Source organism: Aethalodelphis obliquidens, unplaced genomic scaffold, assembly GCF_003676395.1.
Source record: "Aethalodelphis obliquidens isolate GAN/ISIS:26980383/991018 unplaced genomic scaffold, ASM367639v1 scaffold20, whole genome shotgun sequence".
Classification (NCBI taxonomy): Eukaryota; Metazoa; Chordata; class Mammalia; order Artiodactyla; family Delphinidae; genus Aethalodelphis; species Aethalodelphis obliquidens.
In genome coordinates this window covers 26,483,905-26,497,620 of record NW_020837964.1, presented here as the reverse complement: position 1 = coordinate 26,497,620, position 13,716 = coordinate 26,483,905, and the positions used below count along the sequence as shown (strand labels likewise).

The 13,716-nt window shown below is 37.8% G+C and overlaps 1 protein-coding gene, 1 non-coding gene and 1 pseudogene across 9 annotated transcripts in view; 1 reads left to right on the top strand and 2 right to left on the bottom strand.

Annotated features, from left to right (window-relative positions):
- CNOT1 (CCR4-NOT transcription complex subunit 1) overlaps positions 1–13,716 on the bottom strand; it is a 101,162-nt gene that overhangs the window by 28,423 nt on the left and 59,023 nt on the right. For 4 of the 8 annotated variants that reach the window (XM_027119716.1, XM_027119712.1, XM_027119719.1 and 1 more), the window contains exons 17-22: positions 7,577–7,727; positions 6,145–6,346; positions 5,051–5,197; positions 3,777–3,901; positions 3,255–3,541; positions 2,257–2,335 (exon numbers count right to left, since the gene is read on the bottom strand). In XM_027119716.1, coding sequence (XP_026975517.1) covers positions 2,257–2,335; positions 3,255–3,541; positions 3,777–3,901; positions 5,051–5,197; positions 6,145–6,346; positions 7,577–7,727 — 991 coding nt within the window. The remainder of the gene's footprint in view (positions 1–2,256; positions 2,336–3,254; positions 3,542–3,776; positions 3,902–5,050; positions 5,198–6,144; positions 6,347–7,576; positions 7,728–13,716) is intronic. The other 4 variants (XM_027119718.1, XM_027119715.1, XM_027119713.1 and 1 more) reach the window with 2 other exon arrangements.
- On the bottom strand, positions 7,153–7,288 carry LOC113627420 (small nucleolar RNA SNORA50). Its single transcript, XR_003435541.1, has one exon. It is a non-coding gene; the product is annotated as a small nucleolar RNA SNORA50 (small nucleolar RNA).
- On the top strand, positions 9,685–10,686 carry LOC113627259 (cytochrome c oxidase subunit 6C-like; annotated as a pseudogene).

Below are 13,716 nucleotides of genomic sequence, written 5' to 3'. Positions count from 1 at the left end.
AGTTGTGGCACGCAAGCTCAGGAGTTATGGCTTAGTTGCTCTGCGGCATGTGGGATCTTCCTGGACCAGGGCTCGAACCCGTGCCCCCTGCATTGGCAGGCGGATTCTTAACCACTGCGCCACCAGGGAAGCCCAAACTAATTTCTTTTCTATTGGATGCTGATGAGAAAACCGTGGCCTAAAAAACACACTGCAATATGAGTCCGCTCTCAATAAAGCTATTACCACAAAACAGTGTATACCACACCACCTAGCCAACTGGAGGTAAGCATTATACTGGATGTTCTAGGACAAGGTTTTCTTTCCATTTCACAGACCAATAAAAGTCCTTCTCACACACAAATCAGAAGACTGACACACCCTTTGTGATACTATTTCCCACAGCTTGTACCTATAACAAAACAAACTATTATCTATATATACAATAACTTTATTCAAAAAAGGGGACGGGGCTTCCCTGCTGGCACAGTGGTTGAGAGTCTGCCTGCCGGTGCAGGGGACACGGGTTCGTGCCCCGGTCCGGGAAGATCCCACATGCCACGGAGTGGCTGGGCCCGTGAGCCATGGCCGCTGAGCCTGCGCATCCGGAGCCTGTGCTCCGCAACGGGAGAGGCCACAACAGTGAGAGGCCCGCGTACAGGAAAAAAAAAAAGGGGGGGGGGGGACATTTTCAAGGAAGGACAATCTCTGAAGAAAGTACAGCCCTTTAAATTGACTATAGAAATATAAACAATGACCTCCCTTCTCTTCTCTGGGTATCTTGTTACAGTGGGAACTAGGATCACTGCTTTGTGTGATCACTTTCATACCACCTCCCTTGTTCTCTCTAGTCTTCCAAGGCCCATATTTCCAGCTCTCAATTCCAAAAACACTTGATTGTAGTAAGCCTCTGACCTCCCATCCTAGCTTTTCAAACTCTGCTTTCCTGTCTAGTTTTCAGTGCTATAGTTTTGGCACAGTCTTCCACCCCCTCAAGAGGCATGAATACACTCCTGCCCCCCATGCTATGGTTTCCTACGCTAAACCATCATAATGACCCTACCCTCCTACAAACAAACCCAGTGGGATGAGGTAGAAAGCGCTGGACTAAATTATAATAGAATTAAAAGTAAGTTCAAATTCTGATCTTTCTGATTTCTTAAAAATATGATCTTATAAAGCAGTTCATCTTTTATTTTAATAAAGTAAAATAAAGTCAATAGAGATTAATCAACTTTCTTTGTTCTCTATAAGCTGACTTTGACCAAAGGTAAGGCAAAAGTGTGAATGTTTAGTAATCACCTAAAAATCAATCATTAAAGTAATAGTTTACAAATTTCAAGAATAATCACAAAATGTGGCTTAAAATATATATTCTCTAGGTCCATTTCCTCAGGGACTGTCTCCTTTTTAACCTCAAAGGAATCTAAGCAGGTAGTTTAAGAAGGCTGTATTTTGGGCTTCCCTGGTGGCGCAGTGGTTGGGAGTCCCCCTGCCGATGCAGGGGACACGGGTTCGTGCCCCGGTCCAGGAAGATCCCACATGCCGCCGAGTGGCTAGGCCGGTGAGCCATGGCCACTGAGCCTGCGCACCCGGAGACTGTGCTCCGCAATGGGAGAGGCCACAACAGTGAGAGGCCCGCGTACCGCACAAAAAAAAAAAAAAAAAAGGAAGGCTGTCTTTTTAAGAAACAGCTGGTCTGAAAGTTTTATATGAAACAGCTCTGGGAATTCCCTGGTGGTCCAGTGGTTAGGACTCGGCGCTTTCACTGCCGTGGCCCTGGTTCAATCCATGGCTGGGGAACTAAGATTCTACAAGCCGCGTGGAGCAGCACACCCCCCGCCCAAAACCACAGAAACAAAAAAAACAAACCAAACCACCACCACCACCGAAACAACAAAAAGAAACAGCTCTGATTCATGTTAACATTTAAATCAGAGGGACAACTTTACTTATTTTAATCAAAGAGTCCCACTCCAAATCCTTTTTAGACTCAGGCAAGGGATTCTTGGTAACAGCGAAAGATGTCTACCTCAATAGCATTATTAGGCTAAAAGAACTAGCAAAAGCCTTTTATTAAATCAAGCAAAACCACTGCTTACAAAAGGTAACCCAAAATCTGTATTTTTTCATGATTAACCTGCAAAACAAGCAACAAATAATATGTATACTTGTATCATGCCAATCATTAAGAAATCTTAATGCCATTGCCAGTAAATCCAAATTCAAATTAAAATAGATAAACCATCCAACTACGTAGGTACTGAAGACACTTACCTCCTGTAAATGATGTGGAAATTGCATAAAGTGACTAATAGAAGCCAAGTGCTGACAATACTGGGGATAGTCCTTCAATCTGCCAACAAAAACATTCATTCTTTACCATTTCATGTAAGAACAGAGGCAGCACAATTTAAAATTTTTCAAAAGCTAGTCTAGGCCATTTCCCCCCTTTCTCCCTTTGAAATACCTTATTTGAAGAGAATGCCAAAAGGAAGAACAAAGAAGTAAGGGGGTGGATATTTATGAACTTCACCCCTTTTACATCAAAAAAGTTATTACTGATTGTTTTTTAAAGGTCTTATTCCACTTAATATTAGATTACAATGAGCCACTAAAACTACTGTCTGGAAACGACTCCAAATGTTCATCAACAGGTGAATAGAAAAACAATTTGCTAATGAACCCACAGAATGGAATACTACTCAGCAGTAAAAAGAAACAGACTACTGAAACATGCAGTAACATGGATAAATCTCAAAAGCATCATGCTATGTGCAAGTCAGACTCATACACATTGTGTATGATTCCATTTAAATAATACTCTGGAAAAACTAGACAAATCAGATCAGTGATTGCCAGGGGTTAGATGTGAGGGAAAGTTAACTACAAAGAGGGAATAAGAAAACTTCTTGGGGGTGACGAAAATATTCTGTATCTTGATTGTGGTGTTGGTGGCAGTGGTTATACAACTGTTAGAATTTGTCAAACTTCAAAGAGCTGTTCACCTGAAATACTGACTTTTATGTATATAAAGTATACCTCAATAAACAAACCAAAAAAATTGCTATTTCATTTTATACTTTTCCTACCACATATTTGTCAACTGTAACGAATTTAATTGTTTTCACTTCTTCCTCTTTTACTTCATACAGTCATGAAGATTAGTTAATATACATATCATGATAAGGCATGGCAAGAATTAGTTGAAAAGTAAGCTACTGTTTCTCCTTATATTAAAAAAGAGAAGCTTCACAGGAAACCTATCCACTCACCTATTTTTAAATCTATCTAGTGCAGCAATCCCAAAATAATACATTTTGGATCCAAAAGGCTTGCGTAAGGCTTCAAGAACATATCGTAGGGCCAAACCTAATGCCATGTAAGTGACCAGTCCTTTTTCGATTATACCACCGAACAGGCAGGCTGTTATATGTAACTCTTTATCAGGGTACTGGGGGAAGAACCGATATTCTTCGAACAAGTTCCTTAGCATACAGTTAAATACTTCTCGTTCTCTCTTTATGGTAGAATCTTTAAACCTCTGTAGCATTTCTAATACCTGGAGAAAGCAAGAAAAAATAATATACACATAAAGGAAACCATTATTAAGAGCATTCCTCAAATATTCTTTATTGTTAAGCAGAATATTTAAGAATAAACTGAGCTTGAGACAAATATTAAGGTTTCCAAAGATGCACAAACATATCAAAACACTTTGTGTTGGGATTTCACTTTGAAAAGGGCATTTAAGATTTACCTAAACCATAAAGAATTAGATCGTCCTAGACACTCACCTCATCAACAGACATGGTTGGATGTGGTGGGTGATTATATATTCTCTGGAAATAGCTGTTTGCTTCATCATCTATCTCTTTACTAAAGTGCTGATTTGCCTCTGGCCACACCTGAGACAAGTCCGCTGTTAGAAACAGAAAAGCAACCAGTGGGCATTTAGGCTCTTCCTTCACTCCCCCACATAAAGCAGAGCCAGAGAGACCAATACAGTTTGAATTTTAAGGAAAAAATAAAGTGTTTTAAGTGGTCAAGTTTCAATATTCAAGTGCTCTAGGGACACAAAAGATTCTCACAAAACTGCCTTACAACCATAGTCCTACCCTAGTACTTTCTTCATAAGGATTTATCACACCATGAAAGTTCACTAGGTTCAAATTCATAATGCACTTACCCTCAATACAACCTCACTTGAGGTTAACAAATCTTTACTACTTTATTAAAAAAAAAAATCACCTTTTACATGTAAGAATTCTCAATGCATGTGCATGACACCTGATATAAACACAACGCATGCTACAAAACATAACATTCAGACAAGTCTTTCACACTAACATTTTAAAGTCACTGTCACTTGGTATACTTTCAAACCTTGTATGATGAATGTTTAGACCCAATGACAAGGATATTTATAAGCCAATGATACCTATGTATTTACAAAGAGGACGTCTCTGATTTTGAAATAACCTACTAAAGGAGACTAAAACTTAAAAAATTGGTTTTTGTAGCATCATATATATGGCAATACTTATGTGTACTATAAGGCTATATATATCATAAAGCTATTATATTAAAATAAACATTAAAGTAAATATAGTTATTTACTTTATAAACTGCCAAGCTGAAACAGAAATCTGAAATTCTCCTGGCTGCTCCTGATTTGTTAAAAAAAAAAAAAGGAAAGAAAAAAAAAAACACTAAAAAATCTTTAGGATAAGTATAAGACTTACATACATAGACTTAAACTGATGAAAGTCTTTTCTCTTTACTTCTTACTTTTAGGATAACACCTCAAAGGATGCTACCTCTTATTAACAGTCACCTTGTTCTGGCAATCCAGGATCAAAGGTGGAATGATACCTCAAATTTTTGTTTTAATAATTTAAATGTATGAATTTACTCCCACTGATCTAGGAGGCGTATCAACGGCCCTACTAACAATATATTAAGATAAGTCAATGTCTTTGTCCATGTATCTCTAGGGACAACAAATTGGACATGCAAGTTTTATATGCATCAGTCACACTTCACAATCACAGACAACACTACCACTTACAAGGTTTCATCTTACTCTGCTGGAATGTAGGCTGGTTCAGTCCAGAGGTGCCCAGTTTCCTCTGCACAAAAGGATCGTTATTCACTGCAGGGAGTCCAAGAGCCCCAGTTCCTATACCAGTCAGGCTGCCTGTGCCAAGACCACCTACTAGAAAGAACGAAGGCAGCCAGAAGTTTTATCGTTACTCATATTCTTGACTTTATTCACATCAAAAAATAAGTTTTTAATTAAAAAATTATATTAATTAAAAAATTAGGGTCTTTTGTTAACTCAGTGGTAACTAGGTTACAGAGTTATTACAACATTTCACTCCTTAGGTTTTAGTACTCTAAACTTATACTCTGGCAATAAAAGGTTCAGATAGCTTAGGAGAAACATGTGGTTACTAGAGGGGGAAAAAATGTAACCTTTACTTCAACATTAAGTTAAAAGCCAAAATATGTGGGGCTTCCCTGGTGGCGCAGTGGTTGAGAGTCCGCCTGCCGATGCAGGGGACACGGGTTCGTGTCCCGGTCCGGGAGGATCCCACATGGCGCGGAGCGGCTGGGCCCGTGAACCATGGCCGCTGAGCCTGTGTGTCCGGAGCCTGTGCTCCGCAACGGGAGAGGCCAAAACAGTGAGAGGCCCGTGTACCGCAAAAAAAAAAAAAAAAAGCCAAAATATGTGGAAAAGTTTTAGGGATTTACTATCATTTCCAAGGTAGGTGCAAAAAGGCAGAACATATACCTGAATCTGGTGTGTGAAATATTCTACCTTTATTATACCAATCTTGAGTAATTCATAAAGCTATGAGTTTTGATCTAAGCCTAAGTTCTTCAGAATGTGGTTAACACACTTTTAATATTTGTACTATCATCTGATAATACAATCCTTACTGAATAATTCAACTAACTTTACAAGTACAAATATCCTCATTGCAATTTGACTAAATTAATGTAATGTTTTTCTCTTCCCAACTTTGGATGTGAGCGCAATTTTTCACGATTTAGTTCAAGCAGCTTTCCTTTATCATAGTGACTCCAAAACACCTTATATACACTAAGGCACAATGAGGCTTACAAATAATCTGCACCCCTACCCACCAACCCCCTTACCTGGAAGCTGTGATGAAAGTCCTCCAATACCACTGAATGCAGTTGTCTGATTTGGGGTTGAAAGGGGTGGAAATGCTTTTGCTGGTGACTGTGGGGTACTGAATGCAGAACCCAAATTTGGAGGAAAGCCCTGCATACTCTGGGTGTGAGGGGCAGCTGAACCACCTATACTAAGAGATGCCATTCCAGCAAGAGGGTCAATCTAAAGAAAAACATTATAAAAACGTATTAAACATACTTCAAGCAAAGGCAGACAAACGACACAGGTAAAGCAATCTTTAGCAACAGCTCTTCAAATGCTTTATATAAACTGCAAAACCACACACAATCTTGATGATGCTTAAATCCCCAAATCAAGAGTACCAGTCATTTTTCTTATTATATCATAGATGGACTAGGTTTAAAGAGTTAGCCCCTGCCAAAGAACCAGAGCCACAATATGAGGGCTATAAAACTTCAAGAATAACATTTCATACGAATTTCTCTGAAGCTGTACTACTAAACATTTAGTAGTGACATGGGGCAGTCCGTAAAATTTCCCGTAAGCCCCTTTAAAAGAATTCTCTCAATGCAAGTTATTTAACTTTCAACACAATAAAAGCATTAGAAATTAGAAATCTAGTCAAAACAAATATATCTAGTCAAAATTTGAGAATCTTGGGGTTGGAGGAGATCAGCTCTGATTAAAAAAAAAAAAAAAATCAAAACCAAAAAAAACCCCAAAACAAAAACAGAAACAAAAAACAAGGTATACTATTCACCAAAAGATTTTATAAAATATCTAATAACTGCACTTCTAAGCTTCTTAGTTTGTGGCATTATTTCAGACCTTTGTGACTATAGAAAATAATACACAAAATGCCTTTTATAAAGTGGTCACTGAAGAATCACTAAATGCTCTTTCTTTTCTTAAAATAAACCCCAATCTGCCATTCAATGCAGCTGAAAATAGAAGCGGAATATGTTGCTCCCAGAGAGAAGGGGGTGGTTGGTGTCAGGGAGTAACTTAAATGTACCTTGTTTTTAAAAGAGCAGTTCAGTTGAGAGCTGAAGAGCCCCAGTTATAACAAGTCCTTATGCTCTAGCACTGTTGCTTGGCCCGTGAAGCTACAAACAAGACACATCAGGTTCAAAGGCAGTGCTTATTTCTCAAGTCTAAGTTATTCTTATCTTAAAAAGAAGCCCTAAATAAGTTGTTTTGTATCTTTCCTCTCATAGTCATGTTCTTTCTACTTAATGATTAAAATCTATTCTCAACCACAATGCCTATTTACGGATCTCCTTTAAGTGGATACTAGACATGCAGTTATCTAAAATATAATAAATTCAGACAAAAATTTCCTTTGAGTAGATTATTAATGATGATGTACAAGTTTATTCTATTCCAAGTCTATGAACAAATGGAGATGTACCAAGTGTAGTGTTCATTTACCTGAACAGGAGAAATGGCATCTAAGCTGCTAGCACTAGGAGGGCGTCCTTTTGGCATAACTCCAGGTGGTGGCTGTCTGGCCTTGTTCATAACATTACTGCAGTTGGCTACCATGGTGAGGATGGTTTCTGATAACTCCTGAGAAACACTCCTTAAGAGAAATGAAAAGTGAAAAACGTCACTTATTATTTCCTAGAACACCTAAATAAAGAAATCTAGGTTTCTAATAAAGAAAACTTGCTAGAACCTATGGCCAAATTTCCACCATATCCCATGTTTTTGCACCTGTCATTAATCACCAGGATTTTCTGAGCACTGGCTTTCTCTTGAAAATATTTTTTACACCTCTGAAATTAAGCCTTGTGTATAGTGTTGCCTATGTATTTTGAAATACTATGCTGTAAGAAACATTCCATATTCTCAACTACTTCATCAAAAATTATGCCCAAATCTGGACATATCAAAGTAAACAGGTAAGCATTTTTTAGACTAGGTTCTCATAGTCAAAAATAAGACTTTTATTTAAGTATAGATAAAAATGCCATACCCATAGTCACTAACTATATTTGGCAAGCACATACAGAATTGACTGACTTCTAAAATGTCAAATAGGATGCGTGGGTTTGATCCTTGGTCGGAGAACTAGGATCCTGCATGCTGTGCAGCGTGGCCAACAAAAACAGCACTACATCAAAATCTACAATTTTTTTATTTTTGCCAACATGAAAAAAATGAGTGGTTCAAATACGGACTAGAGGGAGGGGGCAATGTAGGGGCAGGGGATTAAGAGGTACAAACTATTATGTATAAAATAAGCTACAAGGTTATATTGTACAATACAAGAAATACAGCCAGTATTTTATAATAACCATAAATGAAGTATAACCTTTAAAAATTATGAATTAGTACACCTGTGACATATAATATTGTAAATCAAGGATATTCAATAAAAATAAAAAATATGGGCTACAAATGAAAATGAACAATGAGTTATTTTTACATCCACTGAAGCAAGGGAGAAAAACATTACAGACCATGGAAAAGAAAAGAGAGATGTCAACTCCTAACGGTGTGGACCTACTTATTTAAGTTAGTAGTAAGTAGTAAAACCATTAATTTCCAAAAGATATTTCAAATAGAAGAACATGAGTAGCTGTCTCTAGCCTCTATGTACCTGGGTTAAAAATACCCACCTCCCCTGCAATTAAAACTTCATGTTAAAAAAACTTCATGGAGATAGCCATATTTCAACTTTCAGATTAGCTACAAGACAACGGGGAAATAGACCAACTGCCTCTGGTTATACTAAAAGGAGAACTTGCTATAGAGAAAACTTTTGCACCTAACAAAATTACACACGCATTTCCCTTTAACGTAACAATTACTTCTGGTGGGCCAAAATATACACTGGCAAAAATGATGTATGCAAAATGCTATTCGTTGCAACATTATTTGTGACACAGAGTGGAATAAACAGAATATCTACCAATGGGTACTGATTTACTAAGGCACAAAACATCTATTCAGTGGAGTACAACAGATTAATTACAAGGAATAAGGAAACTATAATTTCATGGCATGGACTCTGGGATATATGATCAAATGAAAGAAGCATAGTGCAATAAGTATATAATATACTACCTTTTCTACCGGAAAGAGGAAAATATATACTTTTCTAACACAGAGATAACCCACAAAAAAACAAAAATGGTTAACTACAGGCGAATAAAAGAACAAGGTGTTAAAGTTCAGTGGGTTTAACAGTATTAAAGTTAGTGTTAAAGATGTGCCTAAAAATGCATACAGAATCACAGGGTAAAGAATAGCTTATTGATTCTTATTGATAAGAAAATCTCCAATCTTAGCTGAACACAAGGCTTACCCAAACAGAGATTTCAGGGACCAAAGATGACAAAGAATACAGACATTACTGAATTCGTTCAGAAAAGAGCAATAACAAAACAAAAAACGCTTGTGTGGGGGTAAAATCTGATTTCAAGAATTACCACATTATTTAAACTTTCCAGTTTTCGACCACAAATTATAAGACATGCAACACATGCACACACACACACACACACACACACAAAGAAGGCATGGCCCGTACGTAGGGAAAAAATGCTATCAAAAGAAACTGTCCCTCAGGAAGAACGGATGTTGGACTTAACCAGACAAAGACTTTAAATCAGCCATTTTAACTATGTTCAAAGAAAAAAAAAGTCAAAAGAACTACAGGGCCATTTCTCCACCTGTCTGGAAGGACATCGTTGTTGAGCTGTCAAGGAGAAAAACTACCATGGCTTCCAGTTCTTTGACAAAACCTCAGATGCGTGGCCTTCTGGCCAAGCGTCTGTGATTTCATATTGCTGGAGCATTCATTATCTCCTTGGGAATTGCAGCTTTCTGTAAGTTTGCTGTGGCTGAACCAAGAAAGAAGGCCTATGCAGACTTCTACAGAAATTATGATTCCATACAAGATTTTGAGGAGATGAGGAAGGCTGGTATCTTTCAGAGTGTGAAGTGATTTTGGAATATAAAGAATTTCTTTGCATTTAGTTCCATGCAAGTTTGTCACTTACCTGTGTTCCTGAACTATGAAACTATGAACTACTAATATCTGGGCTAAGGAACAGCTTCTCTTGATAAATAAACGATTAACAAAAACAACAAAAAAAGAACTACAGGAAGTTTTAAAAAGATGCCTCAAAAAACAGAGTGTATCAATACAAATTTAAACAGAAGAAAGTAAAATAACTGAAATGAGAACTTCACTACGGGTTCCCAACAGCAGATTCAAGCACGTAAAAAGCATCCAAGAACTTGAATATAGTCCAATAAAGATTGGAAAACTGAAAGGGAAAAAAATAAACACAGACTGAGACATGTGCAACACTACCAAAGGTACCAACAAAACATAATGAGAGGAGATAGAAAGGGGTAGAAAGAGTATTTGTTGATAAAATGGCTGAAAACTTTCCGAATTTGATGAAAATTAATTTACACATCCAAGAAGCTCAACGAATTCCAAGTAATATAAGCTCAAAGAAATCCATGCCTAGAAACAACATAATCAAGCTGTTGAAAGAAATAAATCTTAGCAGCAGCAAGAGGGGCAACTTATATACAAGGGAGCCTTTAAAAAAATTAATAGCTATGGAAGCCAGAAAGTAGTGGGACGGCATATTCAAAGTGTTGAAGAAAAAGTAATGTCAATCAGAAATCCTTTATTTGACAAAACTATCCTTCAAATATAAAGGAAAAATTAAGATATTCTCAGATAAACAAAAGCTGAGGTAATTCATCGTTAACAGACCTGCCCTAATAGGAAATAATAGAGTGACTTTCCTGGTGGCACAGTGGTTAAGACTCTGCCGCGCTACCAATGCAGGGGACCTGGGTTTGATCCCTGGTCAGGGAACTAGATCCCACATGCATGCTGCAACTAAGAGTTTGCATGCCACAACTAAGGAGACCACGAGCCGCAACTAATACCCAGCACAACCAAATAAACAAATACATAAATACTTTTAAAAAAAGGGGAAAGAAATAATAGAAACCCTTTGGGCTGAAATGAAGACACTATACAGTAACTCGAATCTGTATGAAAAAACAGAGCACCCGTAAAGGGACATAAGGAAATATAAAACACATTATGACTGTATTTCTCGCTTATATTTAATCCTTTTATCTCCTACTTGGCTTAAAGGACAATGATTACATTAAACAATAACATCAAATCTTTTGATGGGCACACAACGTATAAAGATACTATTTGACAATAGAAGCACTTTGTTTTTGTTTTTTTATTCTTTGCGGTACGCGGGCCCCTCATCGCTGTGGCCGTGGAGCACAGGCTCCGGATGGGCAGGCTCAGCAGCCATGGCTCACGGGCCCAGCCGCTCCGCGGCACGTGGGACCCTCCTGGACTGGGGCACGAACCCGCGTCCCCTGCATCGGCAGGCGGACTCCCAACCACTGCGCCACCAGGGAAGCCCAAGAGCACCACTTTGAAGGAGGAAAGGAACAGAACCGTTTAGAGGAAATTTTTGCATCTTACTGAAATTCAGTTGGTGTTAATTGGAACTACATTGTTTTGAGTTAAAAATGTTAATTTTAATACCCAAAGGAAAAAAGAAACTCAAAAACATGTCAAAGTTAACAGCAAGGAAATTAAGGTGATACGCTAGAAAGATCTATTTAATATTAAAGGAAGAGACTTCCCTGGTGGTCCAGTGGTTAAGAATCCACCTGCCAATGCAGGGGACATGGGTTCGAGCCCTGGTCCGGGAAGATCGCACATGCTGCAGAGCAACTAAGCCCGTGCGCCACAACTACTGAGCCTGCACTCTAGAGCCCGCGAGCCACAACTACTAAGCCCACACGCCACAACTACCAAAGCCTGCGTGCCTAGAGCCCATGCCCCGCAACAAGAGAAGCCACCGCAATGAGAAGCCCATGCACCACAACGAAGAGCAGCCCCCTGCTTGCCGCAACTAGAGAAAGCCTGCACACAGCAAAAAAGATCCAATGCAGCCAAAACTAAATAAATAAATAAATTAAAGACAAAACGAAACAAAAAAAACCACTAAAGGAGGCAGTAATGGAGGAATGGAGATGCAAAACAGACATACGACATATAGAAAAACTAAGCAAAAGAGCATTGGTAAATCCTACCTTAGCAGTAATTATGTCAAATGTAAATAAATTAAATACTCCAATTAAAAGGCAGAAATGGTCAAAATGGATTTTTAAAAAATAATCCAATTATATGCTGTCTAAAGGAGACACTTTAGATTTTTAAAAAACACATATAACTTGAAAGTAAAAAATGAAAAAAGGTATGCCTTGCAAACCTTAACCAAAAGAGAACTACAATGACTATACTAATTTCAGACAAGATCGCCTTTAAGAAAAAAATTAATAGACAAAGATACTTTATAATAATAAAAAGGCCAATCCAACAGAAAGACATACATACTTACAGAGTCCCAAAACATATGAAGGGAGAATTAAAGGGAGAAATAGATAATTCAAAAATATAGCTGGAGGCTTCTATACCTCACTTTCAGTAATGTGTAGAGTCAACACTACTTTATTATAAACTTCAAAGTTGCTGAGAGCCTAGATCTTAATTGTTCTCACCACAAAACATAGATGATAATTATATAACATGACAGAGATGTTAGCATAAAAAAGCCTAACCTTCCAATTAATAAATTTTTTAAAAGCTCAAACTAAACCCAAAATAAGCTGAAGGAAGGAAATAATAAAGTTTAGAGCTGCAATAAACTAAATGGAAGACCTGAATTACTAAAACCAGAAATTCAAAGAGAGGACATTACTACCAACATTACAGAACCAAGAAAGATTATGGGGTATCGTATAAAACAATTGTATGCTAACAAATTAAATAAGCTAGATGAAATAGACAAATTCCTAGAAAGACACAAACTACTGAATCTAACTCCAGAAGAAACAGAAAATCTCAACACAGCAATAACAAGTAGAGATACTGAATTAGTAAACAACATCCACCCACAAGAAAAAGCCCAAGACCAGAGGGATTCACTGAATTCTATGGAACATTTAAAGAATTAACACCAAACCTTCTCACAACAATTAGAAGACTGGACACTTATCAACTCATTTTATGAGGCCAGTATTATCCTGATACCAAAACCAAAGACAACACAAGAAAACTACAGAACAATATCCCTTAGGAATACAGACACAAAAATGCTCACCAAATACTAGCAAACTGAATTCAGCAGCATATAAAAAGGAAGTGTATACAAAGACCAAGTGAGATTTATCCCAGGAAGGCAAGGTTTTCTAACATCCAAAAAATCAATTAACATAACATACCACACCAACAGAATAAAAAACAAAAACCACATGATCATCTCAATAGATGCAGACAGAAACATTTGACAAAATGCTTTAATGAAAAAACACCAAATAGGGACTTCCCTGGCAGTCCAGTGGTTAAGACTCTGAACTTCCACTGCAGGGGGCATAGGTTCCATCCCTGGGTCAGGGATCTAGGATCCCGTGCCTTGAGGCGCAACCAAAGCCAAACCAAGCCAAACTCATCACACACACACACACACACACACACACACACACACACACACACACAC